Raw genomic sequence first — 11747 nt, 5'->3', positions numbered from 1 at the left:
TAACGGTGGCACGGGCGGGCTCGGTGGCGGCGGACTGGGTGGTGGCGGCGATGGCGGCGGTGATGGTGGCGGCGGCGAGGGCGGTGGCGGTGAGGGTGGCGGCGGGCTCGGTGGCGGCGGACTGGGTGGTGGCGGCGATGGCGGCGGTGATGGTGGCGGCGGCGAGGGTGGAGGCGGCGAGGGCGGTGGACTCGGGGGTGGCGGCGAGGGCGGCGGCGGCGAGGGCGGCGGCGGCGAGGGAGGTGGGCTCGGGGGCGGAGGTGAGGGCGGCGGCGGCGAGGGCGGCGGAGGCGAGGGCGGAGGCGACGGCGGTGGCGACGGCGGTGGCGGCGACGGAGGCGGAGGGGAAGGCGGCGGCGACGGCGGCGGCGACGGCGGCGGCGATGGCGGCGGCGACGGCGGCGGAGGGCTCGGTGGAGGTGGCGATGGTGGTGACGGAGGCGGAGATGGCGGGAAGATGCTCACCCCCTGCGTGGCCACGAGGTCCAGAGGGTCGCCCTCGGACACCTCGACGATCGACGCAAGGGCGCTTGCGACGGCGTTCTCCTGCGCGCTGAGGATGTTGGCGGCCTCTTCCTCGAGGTTCTCGCGGTTGGACGGCGCCGCGATTGTGCTCGTCACCACCTTGACGCTGGTCAGGGCCACCGAAGCAACCTCGACGCCCACAAAGTCAGGGAGGCGCGCCACCGGCCGGTCCGCCGCAATCAGCTCCGCCACAACGGTGCCGATAAAGCGCGACGTCTCGCTGAGCCGCCGCTGGCCCGAGGGCGAGGCCGTCGCAGTGCAGTCGCCGTAGTCGCTGGCAGGGAACGCGCTTGCGCTGCAAAGGAGCGTCTGCCAGTCGCCAGTCCACGGCTCGGCTGCCGCGCCAACTCCTGCCGTGTCAGAGGGCCTCTCCGCGACCACATCGAAGCTCTGCGACACCTCAATCGAGGTGATCTTCGGCGTCCCGGCTTCCCAGACATTGGTGTCGACGGCGAGGATGAGGTCCGAGCGGGTCAGGCCGCCGACAAGCGCGGAGTTGTTGCCACTGAGGTCGAGGGTCGCAATCAGCCTGGTCTCTGATGTGAGAGCATCGGGCGGCGCGGGCGGCGCGGGAGCGACATTCCGCCCCACCTCTCCTGCCGGCGGTGTGCGCTGCCCAAGCCCGAGGCCGAGGCCAGTGCCGAGAGCTACGGCAAGGACGATCGAAGCGCCGAGGGCAACCCACACACGCCTGGAGGTGCGGCTGCAGCCCTCGTCGACGCGCTTGCGCGCCCGCGAGTAGGCGCTCCTCGCCTCGAGCGAGGCCTCCGCCTCGTCGGTGCCGCCCCACCCCCCCTTGCCGCCAAGCGCAGAGCCGGACTGCCCCTCCCGCCACGGGGCCTCTTTGACGGCGTCGTCGCTCGGCGCCTCGTCGTCGCTGGGCGTGGGCATAACGAGGACAAACTCATGCCGAGAGGGCGCGCCCGGCGAGGGCGGCCGGTCCGACTTAGTGGATATGCTCCACAAGTCTGACGACTCTGCCGACGGGAGCGGCGGACGGCGCGGCTGCGGCGTTGGCGGCTCCTGCGGCCCGTCCGAGTCCGAGTCGGAAGTGCCCGAGTCCACCTTCAAGCCGGAGGAAGACGAAGACGTCATGAAGCGGCCCGCGGCCGTGACGTCGTCGCTCGAGCGGCGGTCTGACGGCGGCTCGGGCGGGTGCGGAGAGACCGACGGCCTGTGCCCTTGCGAGGCTCTCGCCCGCGTCAGCTTTGCCCTCCGGACACGCTCGAGCGCAGTGGAGCTCGCACGCGACCGCCGCACCTCGCCGTCCGAGTCGGCCGCCCTGGAGTCGCTGGAGCTGACACGCGAGCGCCGGGCGTCGCTCGTGCCGTCCGAGTCGACTGTCGGGCTTCCGGTGCTGAGCCGTTGGCTGAGGGCCGCCTCGTCCGCCTCTGCGGGCAAGGACGGCGGTTCGGCCCACGGCACGTCCCCCTCCACCCGCAGGCCCGACGACTCCACAGGGAGAAGGCGTGGCGCCTCCTCATCGTGCTCCGGAGGCGACGGCAGCTCCGGCGTAAGCGGAGGCTCCCGCAGGCCCGACGACTCCACAGGGAGAAGGCGTGGCGCCTCCTCATCGTGCTCTGGCGGCGACGGCTCCGGCGTAAGCGGAGGCTCGTGCTCGGGGAAGTCCAACCCAACACCTGGCGACGGCTCTTGAGGGTCAACCTCTTGCTGAGACGACCTCTCGCTCGAAGAGGAATAGACGGCGTCGCTCAGCTGCACGGGGGTTGCCGCTTCGGCAACCTCTGTGGGCATGGCGTCTGGCGGCGACCATATGACATCGCCTGTGACAGGGTCGAACTTCACGCCGGTGGATCTGAGACCGTTTGGCATCGCGGCTGGTTGAAAGACTGCTGCAGCGACTCGGTCGCGCGAGCCGCCAAGTGTTCAACCTCACCAACTATATTTCCGCTATGTGTTTTTTTTGACGGCATTTTTTGTCTTTTCTCGCCAGGGCGGCTGCTGGTCTACAAAAACACAAATGCCCGGACCCAACCTGTTCACAGTGCAGGAAACCTAGAGCCCACGGTTCCCTAGGGTCACCTCGTGAAAAAACGTAAAACGAGTATCAACAAAAGGGAGTCTCTCTCGATGGGGACGCATTGACGTATTCGGCTGCAAGCAGGCTATTAAACACAAAGGTGTCAGGCCCCCTGCGGGTGCCACCCTGACACAACGCCGGGCGCCTGAGCGGCGCTGAGGTACAGCTGCCGCAGCAGGTCGTGCCGCCCCGCCTCCTTGAGGCCAGCGCCAATGCGCAGCACCACGGCGAAGGTTTTCCGCGGATGGAGGCCGTGGGCGTAGCGCACGACGTCCTGGAGCGACGCCGCCTTCGCGCCGAAGGCGGCGAACGCCGCCACCGCCTCCTGGCCCGGCCCTCCGCACTGGAACTGGCGCAAGCGCACCCACATTGCCAGCCTGCGCGTGCAGAGAAGCACGCTGGCCTCCTCGAAAGAAAGGCAAGCGTAGGCGCAGCTGCGGACAGCTCGGACACCCCCACCTCCTCCATGTTCCCCGCCACCGGCGAACCGCCACTGAGGCTAACGACACGATTGCCGCTGCATTCCCCGGCCGCGCCTGGAAGTGCATAAGCGCCGATAGAGCCCGCGACCCCGAGGATGATCGCCGGATGGGGACAGAGAACCTGAACTTCGTCAGCCCGTCTGGCTTCCCCAAGCACGAGATAGACCTCAAGCCCAACATGCCCATCATGCTGCTCCGCAACCTCGCCCCCGAGCGAGGGCTCTGCAACGGCACGCGGCTCCTGGTGCTCGAGGTGATCAACGGCCGGCTGCTCAAGGCCAAGATTGCGACCGGCAAGCACCGAGGCGACGTTGTCTTCATCCCGCGCATACAGCTGTCTCCTGATGACGACAACATGCCCTTTGCATGGTCGCGGCGGCAGTTCCCCGTGAGAGTCGCCTTCGCCATGACGATCAACAAGGCCCAGGGCCAGACCCTACAGCGCGTCGGCGTCTACCTTCCCAGTCCCTGCTTCGGCCACGGCCAGTTGTACGTGGCTGCATCGCGTGTCGGCTTGCCCGCAGACATCCGTTTTGCGGTGGACCGCGACACCGATGGAATCTTCCGCACAAAAAACGTCGTCTACGGGGAGGCGCTCACGTAGTCGGAACGGCCGGCGGGGCTCCTCTATTTATTGTTGTATTTATTGGATATTTATTTCGAGCTTGATTTACACATAGTCGAAGAACAAAAGAAACGAGAGAAGCACAAAGAAGCAAACGACAGGGCGGAGATCAAAGAAAGAAAGAAAGAAAACAGACAACCCAAGGGAGGGATGGGAGATCAACGAGGAGGAGCGTGTGCAGCTCGCCTATTTGTTGCGGACGATCGTTTCGAGGTGTGTGCGCGCACCCCGTTCGTCGCCCCCCTCGCACGCCGCCTCGGCCGCATTTTGCAGTGCTCCTGCATCCACTGTGATACCAATCGTGCCTCAGACGTGCCTCACTGCGCCACGCGCCGACACAACTCGCAGGAAGGCTCCTCCTCTCCCTCCGCCGCATTGTTCTGCTCAGACGCCGGCGCTTGTAGCTGCCCGTGGTGCCCAGGGCGCACTCATCACGAACCGTAGCTGCATGACTGAATCCTTCTACCTCTATTGCACCCCCAACCGCAATAACCTGGGCGATACCACGCCACGCTGACGGAGTGGTGAGCATCATCGCCCTGCCGAGCGCTGATTCGCACGGTGTCTCATGAAGGGACCTACGAAGCGATGTGAGTGCCGTGCGGGTGCAAAGAGCTGCCTCCCAGCTTCTGTCGGCCATGGAGCCTTTGCGCCTCGACCAAGCCGCTACCACCTGTCGCCGCAACGCCGTCAACACTCAATGCCAAGACGACGCCGACCTCGCTGGAGCGTAGGACCGGCACTGTCACCCTGTGCGACGCTCGCGGCGTGATGGCGTGCCTCGACAAAAACGGCACACCACCAGGCCTTGGAGCGCGCTTCAGCTGCTCTTGTGCCTCCCGGTGACGCCGTCCTCCGCGGCTCTTGCGCCGCGTGTGCTTTTGCGTGTAAGTGTGTGAGCAAACCGCTCAGAGAGGAATGTGTCGAGGGCGCTCAGGACAAAAAGCGGGCGCCGTCCCGCCACGAACCTGTTCCACGTTTCCGACTTGCCATTTGCTCATAGACGCTTCCTAAACTCTCTGAAGTAAGATCAGGTAAAGACATCCACACACACAACATGGCCAGAGAACCTGACCAGAAACGCTACCGCCACGGCAAGTCAAAGTGCGAGCTGCGAGGCCCAGTGCGCATGGCCAAGCAAACCCGGCGCGCACTCGCTCCCCCAAGCGACCCCACCCTCTATCGTTGACTGTGCTGCCCCAAACTGTCACGGCGGCCAACAGTCTCACTGCTCCTGGAACTGGCCGAGAGCCGCATCTCACAGTCTCTGTCCCGCACCGCCAGTCCGTAGAGGTGCAGTTGTGGCGACCAGTCTCGGCCACTCAGATGGTCGCCATCTTGACGCCGATGCGGCGTCGAAGGACGTCGTACGATCCCTTGGTGCCAATTCCGAGCTGCACACACACCTTCCGCAGTGTCGCCACCGTCTTCTTCTCCTTCTTGAAGTGCTTCGACCGCGCCACCTTCATGACTTCAACACGCGAGTACAGGTGACAGACCCGCCCGCCTGCGCGCGTGCGCTTGGGTTGCCACGAGAGCATCCCGCGGTCCTCGGGTGAGATGTGGTAAACCTTGCCGCAGTTGCCCGCGGTCACGTTGTCCTTCAGCGTGGCAAGGAACCACTTCTGGATCGACAAGGCTTCCGTGTGTTCTTCGCGCGGTGCGCCGTTGACGCTGATCCGCTTGCGCACCTCATAGAGCCTGCCTCCAGGGCCCTGCCGCGGGCAGCACGATAGAGTGAGCGCCTACGACATTTCGCGGGTGCTGCATCTATTGCGTGCCCCATGCATCGGCGCGGCCCAGGAAGGGCCCCGCGAGACGGTGATGTGGACACCGTTTGCACGTTGTGCGCGCCGTTGGGCCCGCACGCCCTCCCGCCAAAAGAGGATGTACCGCATGTCCCCGGGGACAAGGTTCCTGTGAGAACAAGTCGTAGGCGAGTAAAGGGCAGCGGTCACGCCGCGGTCGGTCGTGACGGCGCATCCTCGAAGCCAGTCCCCTGTGCGGGCTGCCTCAGCTCGCCGCCCGACGTATAGGTGCGTGGGATGGAGAGGGGCCGCACCACGCAGACTGCAACCGCGGTGGGTTGAGCGTAACGACCGTGTTCCAAAAGGCTTTGTCGACGAAGCGAAGGAACACGGTGCTGGTGGAGAGAAGGGCGGTCAACGTGCGGCAGGCGTCGACCAGGGTCTCCATGCGGACATCCTGGTAGCGCAGAGGCGTGACTGCGAAGAGGATGATCAGCGATATGACCTCTGGCGGGAGCTCGGTGAGGTTGTACCGGGGCGGGAACTTGAGCTCGTGCGCGATCCGAGCCGGCGTCCGGCGAAAGACCCGATCCAACATCGAGCCGACGAGGTAAAAGCTGTCAATCGAGGCCGCATAACTAACTAACACGGTCCGCGGATTGCGCCGACGTCGGCCTTCGGTCGCTGTCCCGCGCTCGCCTCGCAGAGCCATGGCATCCTACAAGGCGCTCGCCAACAAGAACAAGGAGAGGCTTGCCCAGCAGTCCAAAGGCGACGGCAAGAAGGTGGAAGATCAGCCCCACTACGGTGGTGCGCTCGACTTGCTGATCATCTCGAGCACGACGGGCAACCCATACAGTCTCCTCTTCAAGACGGAGCAGACCAACGGCGCTGCATTCCTGCAATCGTGGCTGCCATTCATCAAGAAGATGAAGCTCCCAGGCACCAACGTCTGGGCGTTTACGCTCGACTACGAAACCATGCAGTGGATGCAGCTCGATCAAAACGGCGAGGCCAACAGCTGGCCCCTGGGCGAGTTCCTTGCCCAGGATGAGGTGCGAACCATGCTGCTCGACCCAGCGTGCACCAAGTCGCTCACATTCCGTGAGTTCGTCAACGGGCCGAACATCTCCAAGTCGACGGCGATCTCGAACTCGGACAACTGGACTGGCGCGCCGGCCGCCGAGGACGATGCCTCCCTCGACGACATCCCTTCATCGACGGACGCTTTCACCGCCGACGGCCCTGGGCCGTCGAGCGCGGCCCCCGACGGCCTGCACGTGATCGAGGTACAGAAACGGGGGCTGCCGCACGCTCACATCCTCATCTATCGGCCTTAGGCGCGGAGCCATCGCGCACGCCCGTATCGCGTGCGGCTCCGAGGTCTCCCGCCGAGACCGGCTCGGGGCGGCGCGTGGCCGCACGCCGCCGTTGAGGAGGCGATAGGAGAGGGGAAGGCGCCGGACACATCGAGCGAGCGCTGACGTGTAAGGTGTCTGCGCTGCTCCGGTGCGTGGGGTTCTGCCTCCCCCCTTCTGTGTGGCGAGGTGTTTGCGGCGCGATGCCCGATCGTGCGCGATAGCCTCCCATTGTGCGTGGTGTGTCGGTGTGTCGGTCGTCCGGAGCGTGTGGCGGCGCCGTTGCATGCAGCGACTCTGCTCCACGTGCCGACGACTGTGGACTGACGTGACTGACTGGTAAATGCTTGCGATGCCGATGGATGATCTCCGACAACCCAAAACCAAAATGCAAATGCGGAGTGGCCCCCCTGTGGCGTGCAGATCCTGCGTCTCTCATGCCCGAACAACTGACGAGTCCCGTCGCAGGTCCACACTAGTGGTTCGAAAAAGCTGTTTCTTCTTTCTCAAAACAGGCACCGGTAACTCAGTTTATTTCGTCACCCGAGGCACTTCTCCGAAAAACGGCGCTGGAGGAGTACATCCAGCGCACGCAAATGATCCTCTTCTTCCTCTCGTGTGGCTACTTCCGCTCTCAGGCGCGCTCTCGCCGCCCTGTCCCGCGCTCGGTATCCTCTGGCTCTCAACGCACCCGAGTCTGAGCTGCGCCCCTCGACACTCCCCACGGCTCACCGCCCGCCTGCTTGCGTGCCACCAGAACTGTCTCCGCGAGATCCGCTCGTCGCTCGAGCAGACCAAGCCGATCGTCCTCGTCCAAGAGGCGGACCCTGCCAAGGGCGGGGGGACGCTGCAGGCGCTGCGCGGCGAATGCCCCGAGGACCTGCGGCCGGCCATCTTTGAACAGGGCTTGACGCACACCATCTGGATGCGAATCAAAGAGTTTCAACGCGTCTCCCTCAAGACCATCGTCGAGGCGCAGCGGGTCACAGCCAGCCGCAGTCCTCTCTCACCCCCCCGAGACCTCAGCCCCGGCACCCTTGAACCGTAGGCTGTGCTCCTCTGCTCGCCCAACTATCTGAACCAGACCTCCCTCCCGCTCTTCGTGCCGGGCGAGCCCGAGAGGCAGTCGCTCGCCTTTGCCAAACAGACCCTCCTCTGGGCCTCGCCGGCCAACGCGGGCGCACAGGTCTTGGCCGACGAGATCGCCACCGCCTTTGCCGGTCTCACCGTCTCCACCGCCGAGGCGCCTGGGCCAGCGACCCACATGCTGCTCTACCTCAACGAGGACAGCTTCGTCAGCGACGCGCGGCTGGCCGAGCAGGTCAAGCAGGCGCGCGAGGACAAGCTGCCGATCGTCATGGCGCACGAGAACGACCCGGACCGCGGTGGCTGCCAGTTCTCGAGGTTTTTCGAAGTCACGCCGCAGGAGCGGGCCGGGGTTGGGGTCATGATGCACTCAATCTCAGGCGCCTCAATCTCCCCCCATACGCGTGCCCTTCCTTGTAGGAGCTCATCGCCGACGGACTCTACAAGAGCCTGGCACGCTCGTGCTTCCCGGGGCGCCACCACCCGGCGCGCGCTTTGTCTCTCTCCACATCTTGCCTTGCGCATCGGCGGTACACTCACCAGCCAGGGCGCTCCGCTCCGCAGGTGTCGCTTGCGCTTCTGGCAAAGGACCTCGGCGCGACTCCCGCTCGGTCGGGCAGCGTCGCCAGCATGAGCCGCCTCTCGGCCAGCATCGCCGAGCACGGCAGCCGGCTCGTCCTCAAGATCAGCCGCCGCAGCTCTGCGACGGCAACCACCGTGGGCGACGGCTCTGGAGGCGGGGCGGTGCCCTGACTCGGTGGAGGCGGCGGTATGGGGGCTTTCGCGCAGCGGTGTGCTGTGCGCGGCGCGCCTTCTCTGGAGCGGTCTCCAGAGGCGTGGTTGGGGGTTAGGGAGTTGGGGCAGGGGATGCGCAGCAGAGAGGCGCGCCGGCGTAGTTGCCTGCGAGGCGAGGCGTATCGCGCGCCGGCCCGGCCAGCGGCCGGGCGGCTGGGGTCGTAGATCGGGGAGGGTGAGCCTCGGTGAGGCAGAGGGGAGCGTGCGCACAACAAGCTTCGTCGCATTACTTGCTGAACGTGAAATAAAAGGGTTTGGACATGTGCAGCTCCCGCCTCCCCCTCCTCCTGCCACGGCCACGGCGTCCACAGCCCCACCCTCGACGAGTCTGTCGAGTGCCGCTGCACCGCGGGCTGGAGCCTGGACTGGCCGCTGGTGCGAAGTCCGTGCGCCGCGGCCGTGCAACGTGGCCCGCTCGCGAAGCCAAGTGTGTCAGCTCTCAAGTCGTGCGCTCGCGCTAGAGGGAGCGGACCGTGAGTTGAGGAAATCGAGGGACGCGACCCACTTCGCCACAGACGGTCCCGCGCCTCGCCGCTATGACCGCTGCACGGCCCATACCATCCGCTGTGCAGCGGTCTTTGTCCGGAGTGAAAAGTCCAACGCGCTCGTCGGTGGCGGTGTCCCTCGATTTCGCCGCGCTCGGCGAACCTCGACAGCGCTTTCGGTGGCATGCAGCTCTTTGCGACAGAAGCCTGGAGAGCAGCTCCTCTGCTGCTCACACACTCTGCACAGGTGACACAGCCTACTGTGCGGCTGCCACAGCTGTGACAGCGATGGGCTCGCCCTCACTGGCCCTCAGTCACTTGTGCTGCGGCTTGTGTGAGCGACACTGCTCGGCGACTGCCGGCACACTGTGAGACCATGGGTGGGAGGTAAAACCACGGTGTACCAGCGCTTGGTCACATCGGCCCCGAGGTCAGATCCATCTACTCTGTTAGTGACAAGACTTGTCTACTGGCTGGAGCCGAGCAGGAGGGCCCAGCGCACAACCCCTGGTCAACTCAGGGTCCACACCCCGTAGCTGCCGCCGTCGCTGCTGCGCCGCCCGCTGCTGTGAGAGGGAGGGCTGCGGCTACGGTCGCGTCGGCGGCGGCGCGGGCGGCGCTCCTCGCTGGAGGACCTCTCGTCGTCGCCGTCTGCCGGCGAGCGCGAGCGCGACTTGCTCGCAGACGCTCTCACGCGCTCGCGGCTACGCTCGCGCCGCTCGCGGCCGTCGCTGTGGTCGCTACGGTCGCGGCCCCTGCCATCGCGGCTGCGGCTGCGGTCGTGGCTGCGGCTGCGGCTGCGGCCCCTGCGGCCGCGGCTGCGGTCGCGATCCCTGCGGTCGCGGCTGCACGAGCGGTCGCGGCCGCGCTCACGGCCGCGCGAGCGGTCGCGCCGCTGCGGCGAACGCGAACGGCGTGGCGGGGGAGGCGGCGGCGGGCGCTTCCGCGGCGGCGACTGCCTGGCAGCGGCGGCGGCCGGCGGCCGCGGCGGCGGCGCGCTGTGCTGCCTCTTGGCGTCGGGCTTGCTCTCCGCGACGTTGATCTTGAGGGAGCGGCCCATCAGGTCCTCCCCGTTGAGCCGCGCGGCGGCGGCGACGAGCTCGGGCGAACCAAACTCGACAAACGCGATGCCGGACGCGCCACCCGTCTCGCGGTTGAGCGGCATGCGGACCTGACAGGAGCATGGCCACGCGTCGCGGAGACGCGTCGCGGAGGTGTGTCGTGGGCGTGTCGCGGACGTGTCGTGGACGTGTGTCGCGGACGTGGCGTGGATATGTGCGACACGACGTCTCGCGTTGGCAGCGGCGCATGCGCACCGACACCGCCGCGCCCACCTCGGCGAAAAAGTCGCGCACGTCCTCCTCGGTGGCGTCGAAGGGCAGGTTGCCTGCAGTGTGAGTGCACCACCGTCAGGGTGCGACCACGGACTCGTGCGCTGCTTCTTCAGAGCACCGCGTGAATACGAGGGGTACGGATGCAGCGAGCCCCGCCGACTACGGCGGATACGATGACCCAGAGTACGGCCTCTCGTGTGCTGGCCGGAGTACACGGGTCTGTGCTCCGTTTCTAGGGGCTCGAGATGTGGGGGAGAGATGGGGAGGCATCGGTCTGTGCTCGGCTTCTGGGGGCAGGCTGCCGACGAAGACGGTGGTCGCGTCCGGGTCGGGTCCCCGCCGGTCGGCGGGCAGCAGCTCTCTTTGGGACGAGTCGTGGACGTGTCGTGGACGTGTCGTGGGCGTGTCTCCCCGGCAGCCGCCGGAGGAGCGGCGCCTCGTCGGCCGCGTCCGCCTCGAGGCGCGAGAGCTGCGCCTGAAAATGAGGGGGGGGGGGGGGGCGTGTTGTGGGATGAGGACCACACACGTTCTCCGCGCCGGGAGGGGCCCATCGGGCCGGCGCGCGCCGTTAGCGCCGCGTGCTGCGCCTGGAGCTGCGCGAGCGCGTCGGCCTTTGAGACGCGCAGCACGTGCGTGCGGGACGAGCCGCCACACACGAGTCGCGCGCCGTCTTCGAGTGGAACGCCTGGCAGCAGAGGGGGGGTCGTCGAGCGGAGGGCCTTCTCTCCCTCCCCCTCCCTCTCCCCCTCCCCCTCCCCCTCCCTCCCTCCCTCCGCCTCCCTCTCCCTCCCTCCGCCTCCCTCTCCCTCCCTCCCTCCCTCCCCCTCCCCCTCCCCCTCCCTCCCTCTCCCTCCCTCTCCCCCTCCCTCTCTCCCTCCCTCTCACCGAGCGACGGTGGTGCGCGCCGGCCGTTGACGGTGGTGCCCGCCTGTGGGAGGGGGGCGTGAGGGCGTGTCGGACTGTCGCTGTGCGGCCGTGCGATTTCGGGCCCGGGGCTGTGCTGTTGTGTGGGGGGGGGGGGGGGGAAGAAGTTTTGTGTGTTTGTGTGTGTGTGTGTGTGTGTGTGTGTGTAGGGGGGGAGGGAGGTTTTTTGTTTTTGGTGGGGGGGTCCTGTGTTTGTGGGGGGTTGTTTGGGGGGGGGGGTTTTTTTTTTTTTTGTTTTGGGGGGGGTTTTTTTTTTTCTTTTATGAGAGGGCCAAAAATAACAACCCGGGCTCTGGGTCGCGCACAAGAGCCGCGTGGCTTTTCCCAAAAAGGGAAGCCGGGGT

General features: G+C 66.5%; 3 protein-coding genes across 3 annotated transcripts in view; 1 reads left to right on the top strand and 2 right to left on the bottom strand.

Annotated features, from left to right (window-relative positions):
• Window positions 1-2358, bottom strand: part of EMIHUDRAFT_231095 (hypothetical protein) — a gene marked incomplete at both ends in the record, with an annotated part of 3306 nt that extends 948 nt beyond the window's left edge. Inside the window, 3 exons of the mRNA XM_005784701.1 lie at window positions 466-1054; window positions 1117-1172; window positions 1246-2358. Of these exons, the coding sequence (XP_005784758.1) occupies window positions 466-1054; window positions 1117-1172; window positions 1246-2358 (1758 nt within the window). The remainder of the gene's footprint in view (window positions 1-465; window positions 1055-1116; window positions 1173-1245) is intronic.
• Window positions 2359-7141: 4783 nt separating this feature from the next.
• EMIHUDRAFT_442023 (hypothetical protein) lies at window positions 7142-8618 on the top strand (the record flags this gene model as incomplete). Its single annotated transcript, XM_005784700.1, has 8 exons — window positions 7142-7247; window positions 7295-7308; window positions 7355-7435; window positions 7537-7761; window positions 7828-8217; window positions 8286-8362; window positions 8430-8486; window positions 8516-8618. 8 exons carry the CDS (start codon window positions 7142-7144, stop codon window positions 8616-8618), a joined length of 1053 nt encoding a protein of 350 aa, XP_005784757.1.
• A 2429-nt stretch (window positions 8619-11047) lies between these two features.
• Window positions 11048-11747, bottom strand: part of EMIHUDRAFT_231090 (hypothetical protein) — a gene marked incomplete at both ends in the record, with an annotated part of 1973 nt that continues 1273 nt past the window's right edge. The window contains one exon of the mRNA XM_005784699.1: window positions 11048-11066. Within this exon, the coding sequence (XP_005784756.1) occupies window positions 11048-11066 (19 nt within the window). The remainder of the gene's footprint in view (window positions 11067-11747) is intronic.

Source organism: Emiliania huxleyi, assembly GCF_000372725.1.
Source record: "Emiliania huxleyi CCMP1516 chromosome Unknown EMIHUscaffold_169, whole genome shotgun sequence".
In the NCBI taxonomy this organism is placed as follows: Eukaryota; Haptophyta; order Isochrysidales; family Noelaerhabdaceae; genus Emiliania; species Emiliania huxleyi.
The sequence above is the reverse complement of the archived record's forward strand: the minus strand, read 5'-3'. Positions and strand labels throughout refer to the sequence as shown.